This window comes from Mesoplodon mirus (assembly GCF_964341445.2).
Source record: "Mesoplodon mirus genome assembly, chromosome: 2".
Lineage (NCBI taxonomy): Eukaryota > Metazoa > Chordata > Mammalia > Artiodactyla > Ziphiidae > Mesoplodon > Mesoplodon mirus.
The window spans coordinates 112217750-112241172 of record NC_138977.1 but is presented as its reverse complement, the minus strand read 5'-3'; the positions used below and the strand labels follow the sequence as shown (position 1 = coordinate 112241172).

Here is a 23423-nt window from a genome sequence, read left to right as displayed (position 1 = left end):
CAGAAACACAGCTAAGAAACAGATCTGGGGGCCTCTACAACAACAACCAGGGAGCAGACTCTGCCCCTGACATGGCGGTGACAACCACAGACCAAAGGGGAGGCCCCGCTCAATACCCAGTGCAGGCTCTGGTCACAACACCAGTCAAACCTCCTATAAAGGGGATAACGGCCAGCATACACTGAGGAAAGAGGTGGCAGACACCCATACTGAAAACAGCCCTTGCACTAAAAAATATTAAAATCACACAGGCTATATATGGACATAAAAATAGCCCTCCAAGACAGTCTGAGGGTCTGGCATTGGGGGGAAGAACCCCCAGAGCTCTCAGCCCTGAAGGTCAGCGGGGCTTGAGAGCAGGAGCTCCATAGGGCTGGGGGAAACACTCTTGGAGGGTGCATACAAGAGTGCACTGGGACACAGCACAAAACAGTACCTCCACAGGAACCTGGGCTAGACCTACCTAGGGATCTTGGAGGGTCTCCTGGGGAGGCAGGGGTTGGCTGTAGATCACTGTGGGGGACAAGGACACTTGTGGGGGGAAGGATCAATAGTCCCCAAGGAATACTGATCAGCGTGAGCTCTCCTGGAGGTCCCCCTTTCGGCACCAAGACCCGGCCCCACCCAACAGCCTGCAGGATCCGGTGCTGGGAAGCCTCAGGCCAAACAACCAGCACATAGGAACACAGCCCCACCCATCAGCAGACAGGCTGCCTAAAGTCCTACTGAGCTCACAGCCACCTCAAAACACACCACTTGGCACAGCCCTGCCCACCAGAGGGACAAGACCCAGCTCCACCTACCAGAGGGTAGGCACCAGTCCCTCCCACCAGGAAGCCTGCATAAGCCCCTGGACCAACCTCACCCACCAGGGTGCAGACACCAGAAGCAAGAGGAACTGTGATCCTGCAGCCTGTGGAAAGGAGACCACAAACACAGAAAGTTAGACAAAATGAGACAACAGAGAAATATGATGCAGATGAAGGAACAAGATAGAAAACCCACAAGGACAACTAAATGAAGAGGAGACAGGCAATCTACCTGAAAAATAATTCAAAATAATGATAGTAAAAATGATCCAAAACCTTGGAAAAAGAATGGAGGCACAAACCGAGAAGACACAAGAAATGTTTAACAAAGAGAAGATTTAAAGAACAACAATAGGGCTCCCTGGTGGTGCAGTGGTTGAGAGTCCGCCTGCCGATGCAAGGGACACGGGTTCGTGCCCCAGGCTGGGAAGATCCCCCATGCCGCGGAGCGGCTGGGCCCGTGAGCCATAGATGCTGATCCTGCGCGTCCGGAGCCTGTGCTCTGCAACGGGAGAGACCATAGCAGTGAGGGGCCCGCATACCGCAAAAAAAAAAAAAAAAAAAAAGAACAACAATTAAAAAAAAAGAGAGATAAACACCACAATAACTGAAGTGAAAAATACACAAGAAGGAATCAATAGCAGAATAACAGAGGCAGAAGAATGGATAAGTGAGTTGGAAGACAGAGTGGTGGAAATCACTGCCATGGAAAAGAAAAAAGAAGGAAAAGAAATCAGGACAGTCAGGGACTTCCCTCGTGGTCCAGTGGTTAAGACTCCACGCTCCCAATGTGGGGGCCTGGGTTCAATCCCTAGTCAGGGAACTAGATCCCACATGCATGCCACAACTAAGAGCCCACATGCTGCAACTAAAGATCTCACGGGCTCCCCTGGTGGCGCAGAGGCTGAGAGTCTGCCTGCCGATGCAGGGGACACGGGTTCGTGCCCCGGTCCAGGAAGATCCCACATGCCGCGGAGCGGCTAGGCCCGTGAGCCATGGCCGCTGGGCCTGCGCGTCCAGAGCCTGTGCTCCGCAACGGGAGAGGCCACAGCAGTGAGAGGCCCGCGTATAGCAAAAAATAAAAATTAAAAAAAATAAAGATCTCACATGCCGCAACTAAAAAAGATACCGCATGCTGCAACTAAAGATCCCAAATGCCGCAACTGAAGACCCCACATGCAGGACTTCCCCGGTGGCGCAGTGGTTAAGAATCCACCTGCCAATGCAGGGGACATGGGTTCAAGCCCTCGTCCAGGAAGACCCCACATGCTGCAGAGCAACTAAGCCCGTGTGCCACAACTACTGAGGCTGTGCTCTATAGCCCATGAGCCACAACTACTGAGGCTGTGTGCCACAACTACTGAAGCCCATGCGCGTAGAGCCCGTGCTCCGCAACTAGAGAAGCCACCACAATGAGAAGCCCACGTACCGCAACGAAGAGTAACCCCTGCTCGCTGAAACTAGAGAAAGCCCGTGTACAGCAACGAAGACCCAACACAGCCAAATAAATAATTAATTCATTTAAAAAAAAAAGATCTCACATGCCACAACTAAAGATCCCACATGACACAACTAAAAAACCCCACATGCCACAGCTAAGACCTGGTGCATCCCAATAAATAAATGAATATTAAAAAAAGAAAAAAGAAATGAGAACAGTCTCAGAGACCTCTGGGACAACATTAAGCACACCAACATTTGCATTAGATGGATCCCAGAAGAAGAAGAGAAAGAGAAAGGGCCTGAGAAGATTTCAAATAGAAATCTCTTCTATTTGAAGAGATTATACCCAAAAACTTCCCTAACATGGGAAAGGAAAGAAGTCACCCAAGCCCAGGAGGTGCAGAGAGTCCCATCCAGGATACAATCAAAGAGGAGGCCGAAACACATATTAATCAAACTGACAAAAATTAAATACAAAGAAAAAATATTAAAAGCAACAAGGGAAAAGCAACAAACAACATACAAGGGAATCCCCATAAGGTTATCAGCTGATTTTTCAGCAGAAACTCTGCAGGCCAGAGGGAATGGCACGATATATTTAAAGTGATGAAAGGGGAAAAACCTACAACCAAGAATACTCTATCCAGGAGGGCTCTCATTCAGATGCGACAGAGAAATAAAAAGCTTTACAGACAAGCAAAATCTAAGAGAATTCGGTGCCACCAAACAGCTTTACAACAAACGGTAAAGGAAGTTCTCTAGGCAGGAAATGCAAACCAAAAAACTACAATAGATACACACACAAAAAAGAAAAAGCAACCAAACACAACACTAAAGATAGTCATCAAATCACAAGAGAAGAGAAAAAAAGAGGAAGGGTAGAAAAAAGACCTACAAAAACAAATCCAAAACAAGAAAATGGCAATAGGAACATACATATCAATAATCACCTAAATGTAAGTGGATTAAATGCTCCAATCAAAAAACACTGGGTGGGGCTTCCCTGGTGGTGCAGTGGTTGAGAGTCCGCCTGCCGATGTAGGGGACACGAGTTCGTGCCCCGGTCCGGGAAGATCCCACATGCCGCGGAGCGGCTAGGCCAGTGAGCCATGGCCACTGAGCCTGCACGTCTGGAGACTGTGCACCACAACGAGAGGGGCCACAACAGTGAGAGGCCCACATACCGCAAAAAAAAAAAAAAAAAAAAAACCACTGGGTGAATGGATACAAAAACAAGACCCATATATATGCTGTCTACAAGAGACCCACTTCAGACCTAGGGACACATAACAGACTGAAAGTGAGGGGATGGAAAAAGATATTCCATGCAACTGGAAGTCAAAAGAAAGCTGGAGTAAAAATACACATTATCAGACAAAATAGACTTTAAAATAAAGACTGTTACAAGAGACAAGGAAGGACACTACACATTGATCAAGGGATCAATCCAAGAAGATGATATAACAACTGTAAATATATATGCACCCAACACAGGAGCACCTCAATACATAAGGCAAATGCTAACAGCCATAAAAGGGGAAATCAACAGTAACACAGTAATAGTGAGGGACGTTCACACCCTGCTTACACCAATTGACAGATCATCCAAACAGAAAATGATAAGGAAATATAAGCCTTAAATGACATATTAGACCAGACGGATTTAACTGATATTTATAGGGCATTCCATCCAAAAGCAGCAGAATAAACTTTCTTCTCAAGTGCACATGGAACATCCTCCAGGATAGATTACATCTTGGGCCACAAATCAAGCCTTGGTAAATCTAAGGAAACTAAAATCATATCAAGTATATTTTCTGACCACAACACTATGAGATTAGAAATAAATTACAGGGAAAAAACAAACACATGGAGGCTAAATAATATGTTACTGAACAACCAATGGATCACTGAAGAAATCAAAGAGGAAATCAAATAATACCTAGAGACAAATGACAACAAAAACACAACGATCCAAAACCTATGGGACACGCCAAAAGCAGTTCTAAGAGGGAAGTTTATAGCAATACAATCTTACCTCAGGAAATAAGAAAAATCTCAAATAAACAACCTAAGCTTATACCTAAAGCAACTAGAGAAAGAAGAACAAACAAAACCCAAAGTTAGTAGAAGGAAAGAAATCATAAAGATCTGAGCAGAAATAAATGAAACAGAGACGAAGAAAACAACAGAAAATATCAATGAAACTAAAAGCTGGTTCTGTGAAAAGGTAAACAAATGGATAAACCTTTATCCAGACTCATCAAGAAAAGAAGGGAGAGGGCTCAAATCAATAAAATTAGAAATGAAAAAGAGAAGTTACAATGGACACGACAGAAATACAAAGGATCATAAGAGACTACTATGAGCAACTCTACACCAATAAAATGGACAACCTAGAAAATATGGACAAATTTTTAGAAAGGTACAACCTTCCAAGACTGAACCAGGAAGAAACAGAAAATATGAACAGACCAATCACAAGTACTAAAATTGAAAAAGTGATTTAAAAACTTCCATCAAAGCCCAGGACCAGATGGCTTCAAAGGTGAATTCTATCAAACATTTACAGAAGAGTTAACACCTATCCTTCTGAAACTCTTCCAAAAAACTGCAGAGGAAGGAACACTCCCATGCTCATTCTACGAGGCTACTATCACCCTGATACCAAAACCAGACAAAGATAGGACAAGAAAAGAAAATTACAGGCCAGTATCACTGATGAACATAGACGCAAAAATCCTCAACAAAATACTAGCAAACAGAATCCAACAACACATTAAAAGGATGATACACCATGATCAAGTGGGATTTATCCCAGGAACGCAAGGATTCTTCAATATATGCAAATCAATCAATGTGATACACCATATTAACAAATTGAAGGATAAAAATCATCTGATCATCTCAATAGATGCAGAGAAAGCTTTTGACAAAATTCAACCCCCACTTATCATAAAAGCTCTCCAGAAAGTGGGCACAGAGGGAACCTACCTCAACATAATAAATGCCATATATGACAAACCCACAGCCAACATCATTTTCAACAGTGAAAAACTGAAAGCATCTCCTCTAAGATCAGGAACAAGACAAGGATGTCCACTCCCAGCACTTTTATTCAACATAGTTTTGGAAGTTCTAGCCATGGCAATCAGAGAAAAAAAAGAAATAAAAGGAATCCAAATTGGAAAAGAAGTAAAGCTGTCACTGTTTGCAGATGACATGATACTATACATAGAAAATCCTAAAGACGCTACCAGAAAACTACTAGAGCTCATTAATGAATTTGGTAAAGTTGCAAGATGCAAAATTAATACACAGAAATCTCTTGCATTCCTATACACTAACAATGAAAGATCAGAAAGAGATATTAAGGAAACAATCCCATTTACCATCACATCAAAAAGAATAAAATATCTAGGAATAAACCTACCTAAGGAGGCAAAAGACTTGTACTCAGAAAACTATAAGACGCTGATGAAAGAAATCAAAGATGACACAAACAGATGGAGAGATATACCATGCTCTTGGATTGGAAGAATCAATATTGTGAAAATGACTATACTACCCAAAGCAATTTACAGATGCAATGCCATCCCTATCAAATTACCAATGGCATTTTTCACAGAATTAGAACAAAAAATTTCACAATTTGTATGGAAACACAAAAGACCCCGAATAGCCAAAGCAATCCTGAGAAAGAAAAATGGAGCTGGACGAATTAGGCTCCCTGACTTCCAACTATACTACAAAGCAACAGTAATCAAAACAAAAACAGAAATACAGATCAATGGAACAGGATAGAAAGTCCAGAGATAAACCCACACACCTATGGTCAACTAATCTATGACAAAGGAGGCAAGGATATACAATGGAGAAAAGACAGTCTCTTCAGTAAGTGGTGCTGGGAGAACTGTATAGTACGTGTAAACAAATGAAATTATAACGTTCTCTAACACAAAACACAAAAACAAACTCAAAATGGATCAAACACCTAAAATGTAAGACTCTTTGACATAAATCGCAGCAAGACCTTTTTGGATCTACCTCCTAGAGTAATGAAAATAAAAACAAAAATAAATAATGGGACCTAATTAAACTTAAAAGCTTTTGCACAGCAAAGGAAACCATAAACAAAATGAAAAGACAACCCACAGAACGGGAGAAAATATCTGCAAACAAAGCAACCAACAAGGGATTAATCTCCAAAGTATACAAACAGCTCATGCAGCTCAATATCAAACAACCCAGTCAAAAAATGGGCGGAAGATCTAAATAGACATTTCTCCAAAGAAGACATACAGATGGCCAAAAAGCACATGAAAAGATGCTCAATATCACTAATTATTAGAGAAATAGAAATCAACAATGAAGTATTGCTTCTTACTGGTCAGAATGGCCATCATCAAAAAATCTACAAACAATAAATGCTTGATAGGGTGTGGAGAAAAGGGAACCCTCCTGCACTGTTGGTGGGAATGTAAATTGGTACAGCCACTATGGAGAACAGTATGGAGGTTCCTTAAAAAACTAAATGTAGAACTGCCATATAATCTAGCAATCCCACTCCTGGGCATATATCTGGAGAAAACCATAATTCAAAAAGATACATGTACCCCAATGTTCATTGCAGCACTACTTACAAGAGCCAAGACATGGAAGTCCATCCACAGAGGAGTGGATAAAGAAGATGTGGTACATATACACAATGGAGTATTACTCAGCCATAAAAAAGAACAAAATAATGCCATTTGCAGCAACATGGATGGACCTAGAGATTGGCATACTGAGTGAAGTCAGACAGAGAAAGACAGATATATTGCTAACATGTGGAATCTTAAAAAATGGTACAAATGAACTTACTTACAAAACAGAAATTGAGTCTCAGATGTAGAAAACAAACTTATGGTTATCGGTGGGGGACGGGGGAGGGATAAACTGGGAGACTGGGATTGACACATACAGGCTGCTATATATAAAACAGATAACTAATAAGGACCTACTGTATGGCACAGGGAACTCTATCACTACCTGTAATGACCTATATGTGAAAACAATCTAAAAAAGAGTGGATATATGTATAACCGATTCACTTTGTTGTGCACCTGAAACTAACACAACATGGTAAATCAACTGCACTCCAATAAAAATTGTTTTAAAAAATGAAATACAGGAGCTAAGACTCTAAGTACTTCACGTGCCAGCAGTGACAGTAATGCTAGAGCTGAATCATCTCATTAATCCTCACAATAACCCCCCGAGAGAAACCCTTACTCTCTGCATGCTGCAGGTGATGACAAGGCACAGAGAGGCCAAGTAACTGCCCCAGGTCACAAAGCAGATCATCAGAGGAAGGGGATGCAAGGAGGGCTTCAGAGCTGCCACTGACAAGTTTTACGATAAACCTTCAGTAGGTGACGATGAAGGCTTAGAGACGTTGGAAGAAGACACAGAAGAAAGTTCAAGATCGCGGAGATTGCAGCAGGGCCAGGACGGAAACAAAGGCAGTCAGGCAGGCCTGAGTTCGACCCTGGCTCAGCCACTTGTGGCTTTATCAGGATCCTCAACCTCTTGGAGCCATAATTTCCTCATCTGTAAAATGGGCACAGGGAGCACTAATTCAGAGGTTTGCTGGGAGGAATGAATGCACTCACTTGGGTAAAGCACTGCACACTAGACATGGTAGCACCTCCCAACTGAGGTGCTGACTCCCACAGGTGTGCCTGCTCAGAGCCCCACACAGGCCATTCCAGACACACAGGTCCCCAAGGTTCCTAGGGAGTCAGACCCTGCGGGGACGCCCTAAAGCAAATGCAGTGCTGGAGCCGCAGCATCAGCATCACCAGGAACTTGTCGGCAGCGCCAGCGCACCTTCCCCTGAGTCAGAACTCAGCCTGCTCTGGAGTTTCAGACCCTCTCCTAATATAGAGCTTCGCTGGCCCCTCTGTGGCCCAACCAGCAGTGCCATCACCTGGTCGATCACTGAAACGCAGGACCTCGAGTCCGAGCCCAGGCCTGCTGGGTCACGTCCTCACCTTTCCTGGACGTGCTTATCCCTTGGAGAGTTTCATCCTCCAGGTGACAAGGGCAGCTTCACCTAGGTCAGTACCTCTGGCTGTGGCTGCACAACAGAATCACCTGGGGAGTTTCAGACATCGGTGGAGAGCTCTGGAAGCCTCCAGAAGCCAGCCCGAGGGAGGGGGAAGATGCGGCTGGGGTGAGCCCGAGGATGGAGCCCCCAAGGACCCACACCACTGCCCCAGGTCAGCTGGCGCTGGCCTGGACAAGGCAGCAGCCCTTTTGGGGGCGGTGGGGGGCGGACTTGTACCCAGCCTGCCCCCTCTGATTTCTTACAGCTGCGCCTCTGTTCCCACAGGAGGAAGGCCAGCACCTTATAATTATAGATGCAGTTGACTCACAGCCAGGCGGGTGAAAGTGATTCACCGGCTCCTAGAAGCCAGGCCCTGCGAGTTTCCCACCTTTCCCACCTCATGCGCAGGCCCTGGTGGGCGTGAGGGCATCCCAGGCGCAGGGGGGAAAGGGGCGCTCCTGCCAGCTCGGGAGAGAGCTAGCTCTGAATTCAGTGTCAGCGCTTGCCCGTCTCTTCCCTGGGTTTACTTGGCTTTCTGGGGGCACCATGGAGGAAGAGGGTCCTCCCTGCATCTGGGCCCAGGGTCCCCATGGCCAAGCCTCGAAGGGTGCCGGGGTGCCAGGCGAGAAGGCTACAGCCACTGCCCCTGCACAGGCGGAGTGGCACGGTGGCGGCAGGGGGTGGGCAGGGAAGACTGGCCGGGCAAAAGCTGAGCCCGAGGGACCCTTTGCTGCCTGTCTGGATGAGCCGCCACCAGCGGTGTCCAGCGGTCTGGCCGTGGGTCAGGCGGGCCAGGTGGGCGAAGCAAGGAGGCGTACGAGTTTCCTGTGGCTGCACTGTCGCCCTCTCCTTCTTGCCGCCCCTCCCGGGGCTCCGCCACCACTCTGCATGACACAGGCTGTCCCGGCACCCCCAGGCTCGGCCGAGGCGCTCCATCCGACTAACTCCTGCTGCCGCCCTGAGCGTGACACGGCTGCAGCTACCCCTACACCACGGTCCAGCCCAGCCCCCAGGCTCCTGAAACACCATTCCTTCAGCGCTCCCTGTCTGCACCCTCGCCCATGACCCTCACGTGCACACCTGCCGAGTCCTTTCTGGTGGTTTCAGGCCTGGGTCTGGGACCTGGCGACAGAGTCCAGGCTGGAGTCAGGAGACACTGTCTCGACGACAATGGGGAAGCCTCTGAGCTGCTCTGAGCCTCCATTTTCTCCGCTGTAAAGTGGGCGTAGAGGTTCTTGCCCCTCCTCCCTCGCAGGGTTGCGATGAGGGTTCGACGAGAAAACATGCCCCTGGGAGAGGGAGCAGCGCTGTTCTGTGCCACCCGCCTCTGTGCCTTGCCTCGATGGCACCCTAGTGGCCCGGCACGGCCTCTGACCTCGGGCCTCACAGCCATCCGCAGGCCACTGGTCTGCTGCGCGGGCTGTGGGTTCTGCTCAGGTGCGAGACCCTGTGGCTCCACCCCAGCCCGTGCGTGCGTGCGCGTGCGTGCGCGTGCGTACAACCCAGGCGTGGCGGGGGCGGGGAGGTCGGGTAATACCCTGGGGTAAACTCGGATCAATGAGGCACAAAAGCTTCCCATCCCCACTATCTATTATTTGCTCTCCCTCCCTCCCTCCCTCCTGCTTCCCCAGGACCAGCTCCCCCGTAAAGTGGTGGCACGTTAGCTTTGCCTCGATCTCTAGGGAGGCTGGGCTCAGAGAAGGGCAGCCATTCTTCTTGCTTCCACAGCCCCTCCCATGTCGAGATGAGGCACAGCTGAAGGCTCCCAAGCGCCCCGAGCGCCAGAGCTTAGGAGCCCACACACCCAGTCCCGGGCCCAGGCCCTCTCCAGCTGTTGGTTTGGGGCAAGTTACTCCATCCGTGTGAGCCCCAGCTGTTTGTCAGACTAAGACACTGGTCCCCAGACTTCCCAGCCTGGGTGTGGGGATACAGGAGGGGAGAAGGCAAGGAGGGTGGCTTCAGCCCAAAACAAGTGCTCACACACCTGGCGTGTCGTAGTTCAGAAAGTAAACAGCGTCCTCTGGGTTCCGCTCAGCCCGGCTAAGGCCTGCATGAACATGGGATTCCTTCCTGCGGGTACAGCCCAGAGCTCTGCGTCCACACAACTCAGGCTGGAGGCCCCGTTGAGGCACTCGGTGAAAACCTTTAGCTTCTAAGTACGTGCAGCTGCCCTGCGCACACAGTGCACACCTTCTAAGGAACACACTGCTCCAAAGCATCAAGGACATGGAAGCTGCTGGACTGAGGGCCCAGGAGGAGAGGGAAGCACAGTGGGGAAGTAAGAGGAGATCTTAGGCAGCCCCACTGCTGCGAGAGATGCCGGCAAAGATGGGAAAAGAGGGTTTTCACACACAGAAGATTATGAATGAAATTCCCTTCTGCAGTCTCTTCAAGAGACTCCGCCACGCCACACAGCTTGTGGGATCTTAGTTCCCCATCAGGGATCGAACCCGCACCCCCCTGCAGTGGAAGCGCGGAGCCTTAATCACTAGACCGCCAGGGAAGTCCCTCTTCAAGAGACTTTGGCTAGAGATCTGGGTGCCGCTCACTGCTGCAGTGCTTTCTAATGTGGCCCTAGCGAAGGGGAGCCTGCAGGCAGCAAAATCGGGAGGAGAGTATCTGTTCCTGGCCACACGCGTGCAAAAGCCGGACACCCGCCGGGAGGGGCGGCCACACAGGCATGTGTGTATGGCTTTTGTGACCTGGGGCACAGTCCTTCGGCTCACAAACTCCAGCTGTGCCCAAGACGGCCTTCAGAGACCCTGCACTCCACTCCCATCACACAGGAGCCCCCTGGACCCCTGGGAGCCACAGCTATGACAGTGGTCCAGATGGTGCTGAGCAAGGGCTGCTGGCCTCACTACGACAGCCAGAGCCCACCGTGTGCACCCGGATGCATCCATGGCTACACCGTCATGTATCTTCATGTCCTCCACTCACACACTCATCCAGGCCTGGGTACAGGCCTTTCCCAAGTGCTTTTTCTGCTTCCTGTACTGAGAGGCTCAACAAGGCCTGGGGAGGCCTGACACTGCCCAATGGTCTCGTAAAAGGTTCCCACAGCTGACGCTGTCACAAACAGTTTACTTAAACATACTTGGGTAAGGAATGCACGTGACACTGACTCTAGACAAACATCCAATTACTGCAGCATCCGCGTGCAGGGTTGTCCGTGCTCACAACTGTCCGGGGCAGCACTGCACAGCTTCCTGGAGATGTTTGCATGCCCGGGGCTGCTCCTGCCTCATCTCTTGCCTCCTGGCCCTTGAAGGGGAGGGTCTCTGCCCAGGAGCAGGGCCCAGGAGCCTCCGGTTCAATGCCCCAGCTCTGGGCAGGAAGGTGGGCTGGGAGGGGACGGCAGGAAGGGACTTGGGGCTACAGGTGGGGCAGGGACCTCATCCTTCAGGAGCCACTTGGGAGGCTCCCCACCCGTGGGCTCTCCGGGGTCCGCAGGCATCCTGGCCTCTGATGCTCAGCTACCTGCTCCCAACACTACCTCTGCCCTCGGGGCACATCCTGGGAAAGGGGTGGCAGTGCTCAACAAGCATTCACTGCGCCCCACCCCCCGGGGCAGCCTCAGACACAGCCAGCTCTGCCCCAGCTGAGAATGGGGACAGCAGCCCAGGGAGGGGACAGCCTGCTGCACAGCTGGACGGGAGCAGTGTCAGGCCCCCACTCAACTCTGAAAGGGAGGAGCTGTCTGGGGCAGGTTCCCAGGGCACAGTCAGAATTCAGGACCCCTTCCAATCCTGGAGTCTGCAATTCCGGAAATTTCTAAGAAATGGAGAAGCAGGGAGAAGCTTTCTTTGACTAACCTTTGTACTCTCAATGTTTATCATCAGGAGTTGGGAGCCCAGCCGTGTGCTGGGCTTTACATCTCTCATCTCAACGCAATCCCTCCAACCCACGGGGGGCGGTGTGGAGATGCCCATTTCTTAGATGAGGATGCCAAGCGCCCACGACTTGCACTAGGTTGCTTAGGCAGGCAGTGGTGAGTAGGTCTGTCCAGGCCTGCCTGCCCCACTGCCCTGCTCCTTCTGGGGACTGTCATTTCTCCTCATCATTGTGCCTGGCCGGGGTATAACCTTCGGAGCATCAGATGAAGGCTGAGGCCCTCGCCCTGGGCACATGGATTAGTGTACATTCCCACGGCATTCTGCATATGATTTCAGGGATTGACGGGCTCCCAGAAGCTCATCCATGGATGTCAAGTTAAGCAACCCAGCTTTCTGGAAAACTGGGACAAAAATGGCCCTGAGGGCCCATCTTGCATGAGCCCCCAGGGATCTTCTGGGAGGTGGAGGAAGGGCACGAATCAGCCCCCCTGCCTCTGCCAGGCTTTGCAAGTGGTGCTTCTTTCGGAGGCAGCACATGGACTTCTATTTTTTAACCTACTCAACAAAATGGAGACTATTTTTAGCTCAGCAAGCTGCAGGGCATCACAATTAGCAACTGAAAATTACACATCTTGCCAGTCTCCCCTCTGTTGGCTGGAGGAGAGAGAGAGAAAGTGCTCCTGGGGTGAGCTGGGTGCCATCCCTGGCCCATACCCTGGTGGGCCACTTAACCAGGAGGGCAGCCTTTGGCCGAGATTTCAGAATGAGTGCGTTCAGGGGGCTGTCTCTGGTTTCATCCCAGTTCCAGAAAAATCCAGAGCGGGTAGGAGCCAGGCAGGAGCTCCATCAGCACTCAGAGGCCACAGTTAGGGAGAGACCCATGCTGGCTGCTTGAACCAGGGCCAGCAGCACTGGAACCCAGCTCGGCTGGGGACCTTGGGCAGCTGAGGCCAGGCCTCCTGCCCCGTCTGCACAATGGACCTAACCACCCTTCTAGGGCTGACTGTCTGGTTCTCTGATGTCATTTGCACTGGGGTGGGGTAGGAGGTGGGGCCCTTACTCTTTGACCGACAGACTAACCAATCATTCCTTCATTCATTCACAAATGGCACCAAGGACCTGCCTACACACTGGAGACCTACCAGTGAAGGAAACAGGGTCTCTGTCCCCACTGAGACCCCCGGAGCCGGCTGTGGCTGTCACGCGTGATGACCACACAGATGAGGATGTGATATTAGGGGTTAGAAGGAGAGCAGTGCTCGGGAAGAAGAAGAGGAGAAGGGGGTCAGGAGAGCAGCTGCCAGCCTGAACTCAGACACTCCTAAGGCGGAAAGCTCCCTCCTGGGGGCTCTTCTTCCCCTCCCCAAACTCCAGCTTTCAGAGCTTCCTAACTTTGAGCTGAAATGTGTGTCTCTTAAGCTCCAGAAGCCCTGGTCCTATCTGCTGGGACCATATGCTGCAGATCTGGCTGTACACGGGCTTGGGGGAGGCCCGGCCACCCCATGAGCTGGGAGCCACAGCCCTCTCTGTAAAATGGCACCTGCGGCAGCAACTTCACAGGCAGTAGTGAGCACGGCCGGAGGCCACCATGCTCCAGACATGCTTAGTACCTGCTGGTTTCGGTGGAGTCAGAACTGAAGGACACTGACAGGCACTTGGGATACCTGTCCTCCAGGTTACCCACCGCCTTCCTAGACACAGTTATGGCAGCTGGTGCTGCCCCTCTCCTGATCCCGCCTCTGAGGCCCTCTCCCCTCTCCACAGCCCGGGCAGCCACGGGGCCCTGGTGCGGCCAGGAAGAAAGTGGGGAGAAGCTGCCTCCTCTGTCCAGGCATACAGATCCACTGGCCTGGCTGCACTGCCCTGTCCTGGCAGGTGGCGCTCAGAACTGGCTCTGGGGACTTCCCTGGCAGTCCGGTGGTTAGGACTCCGCTTTCACTGCTGAGGGCACAGGTTCGATCCCTGGCTGGGGAACTAAGATGCCGCAAGCCTTGCAGTATGGCCAAAAGTTTTCTAAAAAATTTTTTTAAATAGAAAAACTGGCTCTGCCTTAGAGGTGGCTGCTCTGCCCGGGGTGGGGAGTGGTAGGGGTGACATGCCCTCTTTAGTCCTCACCCCTGTGCTCCTGTGGCCTTGCCAGCAGGGAAGAAGTCCTCCGGAGGGCACGGCCGGCCCCATCCTTGCAGGCGGGGCCGCGGGAGCACCCTGCAGCTGCCATCCTCCCAGCCTGATGGGCCTCGGGGGCAGGAGGGGCGAGGGGTGACGTTTTTCACATAAACCAAGCTTCAAGAAATCGTACTCGCAAATGCCGAGAGGAAGAGCATTTACCTTCTTGTACCCTCGGGGCCGGCCAGGGCAGGCCCGGGCCCGGTGGAGGGCTACAGGCCGGACTCCATCCAGGAGGTGGCTGGCATGGGAGCCAGAGCCACGCAGCACTTTGGCGCCTTCTCCACAAAGGCCCGGCCTCCAAGAGATGCCAACAATTAAAGCTTTGTTACAGATGCATGATTCATTTTCTTTTTTCCTTCTGAATTCCCTCCTATTACCAAATCCTATTTGAATTGACTACAGGAATCTTGCCATCCCCTCTTCACACTCCTAAATACAGATTCTGCCGCGTCGGGGTTTTCTCCTCCCTCTGTTCTGCCTTTCTGTCCAGTCAGCTTCTTCTGGTGGCTGCTCAAGGGACAAAATGTCATTGTCCGCCAATAACCATCCCATTATTAAGCCTTGAGAGGCCCGGGGAGGAGCAGGTAGGATTTCAGAGAATCCCTGCCCTCTCCCCACAGGGCGGGCTGCTGGCAAGCCGGCCTCCCACTCAGGGCCCTCAGGGCAGGGGGAGGGTGCCCGGGGCCTCCCCTTCCCCCCTGGCCTCAGATTCCACAGGGGTCACCCTGCGCTCCTGCATGTGGACGGGTGACGCTCAGACTCCGTGTGGAAACTGACATAACCTTGGAAAGCACTCCTGTCATTTCTGGGGGTTCCGGCAAGATGCCACGGAGGAGGGCGGGCTGGAAGGCAGGGCGCAGACCCCCACCTCAACTGGAACTGCACCTCTGGGATCCCCTTCCTGTATGGGGCATCCACTTAAGGCTGCTGCTCATAAGTGTGCTAAGCAGAATCTGGGGCAGCCAGAGCTCCCACCCACCAGAACCCCAGGTTCCAGGCGGGAGCATCTGACCCAGGTTCCCCCTGCTCCGGCCACAGGAGCCAGGCAGGACCCCAAGGAGCAGCAAGGCGTGGCTGTGAATGAGCAGGATAACAGGGGACCGTGTCAGAGCTCAGGGTCCTTCGGAGGCAGGGAGGCTGGGCTCCTAGGGAGGGAGGGGGGTGGGGTCCGAGCCACGCTCAAGCTTTTCCAGGAGTGAGTAGCAGCCTCTACTCCACCCGCCAGGCTGCGTCGAGGGGCTGCCAGGGTACAGAAAAAAGAACGTATGGTCCTTTTATTTTTAAATGACATCTAATTAGGCTGAGCAACGATTTTCCTTTGTGTTTAAAAACAAATAAAAATCAATTTCCTTCGCTTGAATTGTCATCCTCCTGGCAGACACCCAGAGTGGCAGCCCACTCTGGGATCCCGCTGCACTGCAGGAGCTGGAGACTTCTGTACGCTAACCTGCGGGTGGAGAGCAGCAGGCGCCCAGCTCCCTGCTGGGCCTGGACAGTCACAGCCTGTCTGGCGGCCACAGCCTCTCAGAAACAGGACCAGGACGTGCGTCTTGACCCTCCAGCAGAAACATCTCCCGCTCCCTGTGCATGTTCTCTGTACACAAGCAGCTTTCCTGCCACATGCCCTATGTCCCCTGGCCCTGGGGGCTGGTAACCAAGTGTCTAGCCCAGCCCCCAGGAATGCCAGCAGCACAGCTGCCTGCATCCCTCCCCAGGGCAGTGCACTTCCCCGCACACCGCCCTGCACACACTGCCGGCAAGGCAGCTGTCACCCCATTTTCCAGACAAGGAACAAAGCCCCAAGGGTTTAAGTCATTAGCCTTAGGCCTTACAGCTCCAAAGTCGGGGAGCTGAGATTTGAACCCTGGTGTGTGTAACCACCACGATCTGATAGGAAACCCAGGACCATCAGCGCAGGCTCAGGAGAAGGAAGGGCAGGTGCGAGGCGAAGGCAGGTGGAGCCGGCCAGGGTCCCCACGAGATGGGCAAGGCCTGGCCCAGAAGGAGCCACCTGCTTGCAGCGTGCAAGGTGAGGCCAGTGAGAACAGCATTGTGGGGAGCAGGGCAGGGTCCAAAGGCCAGCTGTGCACGTGCCCGCACGGGGCCCCTTGCTGGACAGCCCGATCCAAACCCTCCCCTGAAACAGCTCAGCAGCCTCACTGCCAATGAGTGACACTCACAGGGGTTTCCACCTACTGGGCTGTCCTACACATCTCCACAGTGCCCTCCAAGGCATTATTGACCATTGTCCAGATGAGGTGCAGCCCAGGAGGCAAAGGACAGCCTAAGGCCACACTGTCTGGCTGGGCAGAGCCAGGAACAGCCCACGGCTCCTGCCTACAGGCTGGTTCTTTCTGCCAAGAGTTGAAAGTGAAAGGCAAACTGCCAAGAATACGCCTGCCCCGCTATGCCCAGGAAATGGGGCCGGTGCCCAAGCACAGAGCAGGGAGCTCCTCTTTGTGGACCAGAGACAGGCAGGATGACAACTAGAACTTTCTACAATTCCTGACACGTGGTTCAGACCCAAAGAGACGAGTGGTAGAAAGGAATGAAAATACTGCAGGGCATTCTCTCAAGATGTGGGAATGGAAACATAAAGAGAAAAATGCATGAAATCCCATGGCCTAACGACAGCACGGCATATTCTTCTTTCCGAGAGTACTCATCCACATTGTTCATACATCATATCACCAATGAAACCCTGATGGAGTACCCAAACAGAAATGTACAGGTGACAGAATGATGTGTCTGGGTATTAATAAACAAACGATGAACCAAAAAAATTCACCCATTTGATTAAAAAAACTTCCCTAAATCATGTTTGTGTTCAAGTAGCAATCAAAACTCCAATTACAGACACATCGGAAAAATAACCCTTATAAGAAATCTCATGAAGTTCGACATGGCCAAAGCTGTACTCAGAGAAAGATTCATGGACTTCAATATATTTTAAGTAAACAGGAGGCAATGAAAACAAACTAAGCACTTGACTTAAAAGGCTAAAAAGAGCTTCTAAACAAAACAGACATACAGCAAAGCAAACTAGAGGAAGGAATTACTAAAAGGTAAATTAGTGGATTTAAGGAAAGAAAGACAGTAGAACTTGCTGATTACATTCAAGAGCTGATTTTCTTTTGGAAACACAAATTAAAAAGATAAACCTCTGGCAATTCTAATCATCAAAAGGATGGAAGAAAGGAAGGAAGCTGGCAGGGAAAGAGGGAGGGAAGGAATGAAGAGAGGGAGAAATGCAAAAACAGAGGAATGAAAAAGAGACTCTAACCACAGATGTGGAGAAGAAACTTTAAAAGAATAGATGATGTAAATCTGTGCTAAAAGGTCTGAAAGCATTTTGAACTAGGATATTACCTAGAAAATATGAATAACCGAAATAGACTAAAAATGTTTAGAACGCAAGAAGACCAATAACCATAGTACAAATTAAGTAAGCTGACAGCCAACTAAACCTCAGAGAGAAATAAAAGCAAGCCCCGGCTGAGCCAGTTTCCAAAATGAATTATTTCAACCCCTGAAGAATAAGATAATTTTATATGATATTTAAACTATTTCAACTACACAATTCATATTGAAAACCTTTCCTATTCATTTTATGAAGCTAACATAACCATGATTTATAAATGTGACAAATATCTCCCCTAATAGAGAAGTAGGTATAAATTCTTACCTATGAATATAGATGAAAAATACCCCAAGCAACATATCGGCAGAATGAACCAAGCAGCATTTCAAAGCACAATCGAGCCTGACCCAGTGGGATTTATTCCAGAAACAGGATGATTTAGCTCAGAAAAGCTAATAAGTCAACACATTAATAGGTCCAAGGAGGAAAGGAATTTGATGATTCTGCTATATACAGGAAAGCCTCATATGATATCCATTCTTGGTGTACACTCTCGGCAATTAATGTAGGAATGAAATGTACTTCATGATGAAGATTATGTATTTGAAATTTAGGGCCAATTTCAGACTTAACAGTAAAACATTAGAGGCCTCCTCATTAAAATGAAGATCAAGCCAAGGACAACTGCTAGAGATATGGGGATACATGTATATGTATAGCTGATTGAATTTGGTGTAAAGCAGGAACTAACACACCATTGTAAAGCAATTATACTCCAAAAAAGATGTTAAAAAATAAATTAAAAAAATAAAGTTGCTTTGTACCTTTCAGAAAACACACTAAGATAAGAAAATGTTAACAAGATACATTAGAAATGAATTAAATTCATTTCTGGATTTTCCAGGGAGCCCAACTGAAAAATCTGTTCAAAATACTGAGAGTTTAATTACCAATTACCTAACATACATTTTTTAAAGATCTCTGTCTTACCTATCAACCTCGCCTGGAGACAGGTATTCCCATCCCCAAAGACATCCCGACTCAGTCCATGTGGAGCGTGTGCTTTCACCCCAGCGGCAGAAGGGAGGAGGGTGTGTGTGAGCCAGTGCCTGTGTGCGTGCGTGCGTGCGTGCGTGCGTGCGTGCCCTGGGGCCTCCCAGCTCTGCAGGTCTCCCAGCCTCTGGGCAGGGACATGTTGCTCCCACTGGGCCTGCTCTGCCTGCCACCCAGGTCAGCCACCTGGCCCACAGCCCCCTTACTGGCCACACACCCTTGACACCACAGCTTTCCGCCCTCTGGGCGGGGCACCTCTAGGGGCCTGCCACCCCTCTTCTAAGGATGTTGCACGGGGCCCTGCTGTGTGCAGGGTGGCCAGGCTCTGGGGTCGGCCAGCCCCAGAATGAATGTCGCCTCTTCCTGCTCTGCTTATGGGGCTGCCTTACACCTCAGAGCCTCAGCTTCCTCTCGTGTCACTGGAGCAGCGACCTCGTGAGGGTTAAAGGAGACGCGAGAGCTGGCTCCAAGTCCTCTGACTCACACTCGCCACAGGCAGGGGGCGGCTCGTGCAGCAGCCACACTGACCTTTGGGAAATGCCGTGGGCTTGGCCCCAGCCAGGCAGGCCGGTGTGAGCGGGACAGTGAGGGTGGGGTTCTTCCACTGGAGGCTGAGACACAGGGCAGTGGGTTTGCCAGAGAAACCCCACCGGCTGGCCAGCGACCATGAGGCCACAGGGCCAGAGCTCTTGGGGGTGGGGGGGGCTGCAGGTCTCCAGGGAGTGAGAAGCGAAGAACCACGGTGGAAGTCCCTGGCTGCTTTCCTCTGGAGACCCCGGGGCCACTGTCCACATGCTCCCACCTGACTGATAACCTAGGGCCCTCCAATCTGTCTGCCTCTGGGCTCCCCTTGTCCTGGAACCCACAGGGCTCCAGCCAGCCCAGAACCTGGCATAGTGGACATCCTGGGCAAGGGGCCAGCTGTGACCCCTGACATCCTGGCTGAACTCAGGCAAGCCGCAGCACCTGTGGGCCTCAGCTTCCCCACGTGTAACCCATGGAAGCAGAACTAGGCAGTCTCCGTGGGCCATTCCAGCCCTCGTGTCTGTTTCTTCCTTCCCTCACTTATTCAGTCAACAAACATCCCTGAGGTCCTACTGATCTGTGCTGCACACTTGGAAATGGAAGAACCCATGGAGCTCAGTGTGAGCCACTAGGGGTAGAAGTAACACCGCAGTGCAGTATGAGAGGCTCGGGATTAGAGGTCTGTGCTGGCTGGGTTTTGAGGGGGCATAGGGTGGAGGGACTATCGCTGTAGGGAGAAGTCAAGGAGGGCATCCTGGAGGAGGTGATTTGGAGGTGGGCTTCCAAGGATGAGCAGGGGGTTTCCAGTGGGTTAGGAGAAGGAAGAGCAGGGAGATAAAACAGGTCTCCTGGCTGACCTGTTCTTATCAGGACTGTTTGTCAGGACTGTGACACCAGAGTCCTGACAGACCAGCCCTCTTCTGGTCACTCAACAGCAGCTCCCCAGAGGGTGAGGGCCAAGGAGCCCAGCGCTGTGGAGGGTGCAGGCAGCTTCCATGGGTACCTCAGCTCCATCTCTCAAGTCAAACCCTACCCATCCCAAAGCCAGTGTGTGACTCCCCACCCCCAAGCAGCTTTCCCAGATGGCCTTGCCCGCAAAGCCCCTGCACCACTGTGGTCCCTGTGCTTGGTGGGTGCGTGACCTACAAGTGGTACTGCCCCCAGTGCTCCTGAACCTCGGAGGGGGACAGCAGCCAGATCGACACAAGATGCTGTGGCCCCCCACCTCACCTTGCCTCCCCCGGTGGAGCTCACACGAAGCTCCTCCAACCCCAGCAGGAGGCAGGCCCAGCAAGATGAGGGCGTGGTGCCTGGACCAAACGGTCCTGCGCCAGCAGGTACAGGTGTAGGCGGCGTGGCCAGGAGGCAGCAAGGGCTTGCAGGATGGAGCAAGCTGGGGCTCCAAATTAGCACCCCAGGCCAGACCCTCCCCTAACTCCATATGCCCAGCCAGTGCCAGGTGACAGTGCCCCGGGGTGTCAACCTGTCCCACCTCCTCCCCGACGCCCCCTGCTCCACCTGCATCCTTTCTCGTCTCTCTTTCCTGGAGTCGGCTGTCTCCTCTCCATCTCTACACCACAGCAAGGCTCCACCGTCAGCAAGGCCACCTGCTTTACCTTCAGAGTAAATCGGCCCTTCTCCTCCGCTGCTACCTCCCTGGGCTGAGCCCCTGGGCCCCTGCGCCCACGCTCACCAGCTCTGCTCCTGACACCGGCCTCCGGTCTGGTCCCCTCCGAAGCCTCGCCTGCCCTCTTCCTGCTGTGCTCCTGTGCTCCCACTGTCACGTATCTCCCTCCCTCCTCCAGCAGGTCCTCAGGCTGAGGCTTCCCCTGACTGCCCCACCCAAGGCACAAACAGCTGCCCCACACTGGTGGTCAGTGCGCTGGGCACCAAACGTGTTGGACCCCTGCTCGCCAGGCTGAGCAGAAATGTCATTACTGGTCCTAGTGAGATTGAGTGGGGCCCTGTGACTCATCTGGCTCAAGAGCAGTGAGTAGAAGTGACGTGTGGCACTCTGAACTGGGGCACTGAAAGGTTAGTGCAAGGGCCTCTCTCCCCCTCTGCCACGGGACCTGTCAGCCCAGGTCCTTGAGTGAGGAAGGCTTGGAGCAGGGCCCCGCCAAACCATGAAGAACTCGCCGATAAGTGAAAATTACAACGTGTTGTTATAAGCTCATGGCTTTGGGGGTTGTTTGGTTACTGCTGATAACCTAAACTACCATGCCCTTGATATGCACCCTTGATATGTTCTATTCCTCTTTCCTGCTTTACTTTTTCTCTTTAGCACTTATCACCACATAACATTCCATATTCCATTTCTTGATTGTGCTTTTCTTTTCCCTGTCTCTCTTGCTAAAAGGTGAGCCATGAGGACAGGGACCGGGGTGTCTCTGGTTCCCTGCTGAATCCATGGTGCCTGCACACAGCAAGTGCTCAGTAAATGTGCACTGAATAAGTGAAAGAGTGAAGGAATAAATGAGTCCTGCTTCTTGGGCACAGCCAGGCCCAGTCAGCCCAGGTGTGGCCCCCTTCTGTGCCCCACCTGCACTGAGCATGAGGTCTCGGGTCTACACCGGTCAGCTCCAGGCTGAAGCCTTAGAACAGTGGCACCTGAATCACATTGCCTGATTGCCTCAAAGGAAGGGTTTGAGCCATGGAAATGCGACACTGCCTCATGCTCGGGATTAATTCCAGGACAGGTCCTCAGCCTCCCTTCCTGTAGAAAGGAAGCTGCCCCTCACCTTGGGGTCCACACCCCTGGAAGCCCCAGGCTGGGCCTCACTCTCCTTAAATACACAGGTGTCTGTGGGCCCACACAGGCACATTCCTGCCCGCCCTGCCTCTCCCTCTCTCTCACACACACACTCCATATATAAACATGCCCACATTTTCACATACTCTCACTCTCGCCCACACATCGCACATACACACCTCCCACGTGCCCACCTCATCACAGACCTCCTCTCTCCACACCTCCTCCAGGGCAAACAGGTGGTTCTGTGTTCAAGTCCAGAAAAGGATCCACTGTTGTCTTGGCGCTTAAAAGCCTGCCTGTGCCAGTCCCAGGGCAGCCACCCTCCTGCCGACCCTGTCACTGGGGCTGCTGTCTCCTGCCTCTCCGGCCCTGTCCACCCCACATGGGTCCCTACCAGGTGTGCAGGTGCCGCGCGGCCATAGACTATCACCGGCGTCCGCAGGCCGTGCCAGGAAAGGCAGTGGCAGCCTGGGCTGCCCATCCGTTCTGAGCCCTGGGCGCAGCCCACCTGACAGCTGGTGCCCCAGTGGGGACCCACAGAGAGAGTGGTTCCCAAGGGCAGGCTTCCTCCGGGCCTGGCCAAAGATGTTCTGGGGATGGCCACACTCCTTGTCCGGAGGTCAGGACCGCTTCCCGAACTCGGCGGCGCAGGAACCCCTGACCCCCGCAGTCCGACTGCAACCAAGGGGTTGCCCTGCGAGCTCGTCTACGTCACCGCCTCCGCGACCCGCCGCCCCGCACCTGCCACACGCCGCAGCCCTACCTGGGGGTCCAGAAACATCCTGGCTGCCTGCTCCCAGCGCTGTCTCACGGCGCCCCGGGCGTCCCGCGTGCGGCCGCTTCTCTCCCCGCGCGCCACGGCAGCCCCAACCCTCCGCCCCGCCCGCGGACTACCCCACGCCCCCCTCCTCCCGGGAGGCGGGGCCGGGCCAGGGCCGGGAACGCTAGGGTTCTGGATGGGGCGGAGGTGAGGGGCCCAGGGGTAGCGAGGGACGGGGTGGAGCCGAGGTACCTGGAGGCAGGGCCAGGGGCGGGGCCGGGGCATCGTGGAGTTCGAGGGGGCGTGACAAGGACCGGAGGGGCGGGGCGCTGCTTGGAGGGCGGTGGCGAAGGTGCAGGGGTTGGGGCGCCGGGAGGGGCGCGGCGTGGGCAGGGCGCACAGGCCTGGCGCTGGATTTGGGGGCGCTGGGAGTGCAGGCGGAGCGGGCCGTGGCGTCAGGACGGAGGCCATGGCAGGGTGTCGGTGCTGGGTGCGCCGGGTGGACTTGCGAAGGGGCGCAGTGTGGGTCGGCGCTTAGCGCGCGGTAGGAGCGGTGGTGCTGGTGAGATCCAGCTAACGGAGAGCCTCCTGCATCCCCATATCCTCCCTCGAGCCTCTCTT

At 52.3% G+C, this 23423-nt stretch overlaps 1 protein-coding gene across 1 annotated transcript in view; it reads right to left on the bottom strand.

Annotated features, from left to right (window-relative positions):
- Positions 1-22856, bottom strand: part of RASGEF1A (RasGEF domain family member 1A) — a 37528-nt gene extending 14672 nt beyond the window's left edge. Inside the window, exon 1 of the mRNA XM_082640689.1 lies at positions 22806-22856. Within this exon, the coding sequence (XP_082496815.1) occupies positions 22806-22823 (18 nt within the window). The 5' untranslated portion in view covers positions 22824-22856. The remainder of the gene's footprint in view (positions 1-22805) is intronic.
- Positions 22857-23423: the final 567 nt, after the last annotated feature.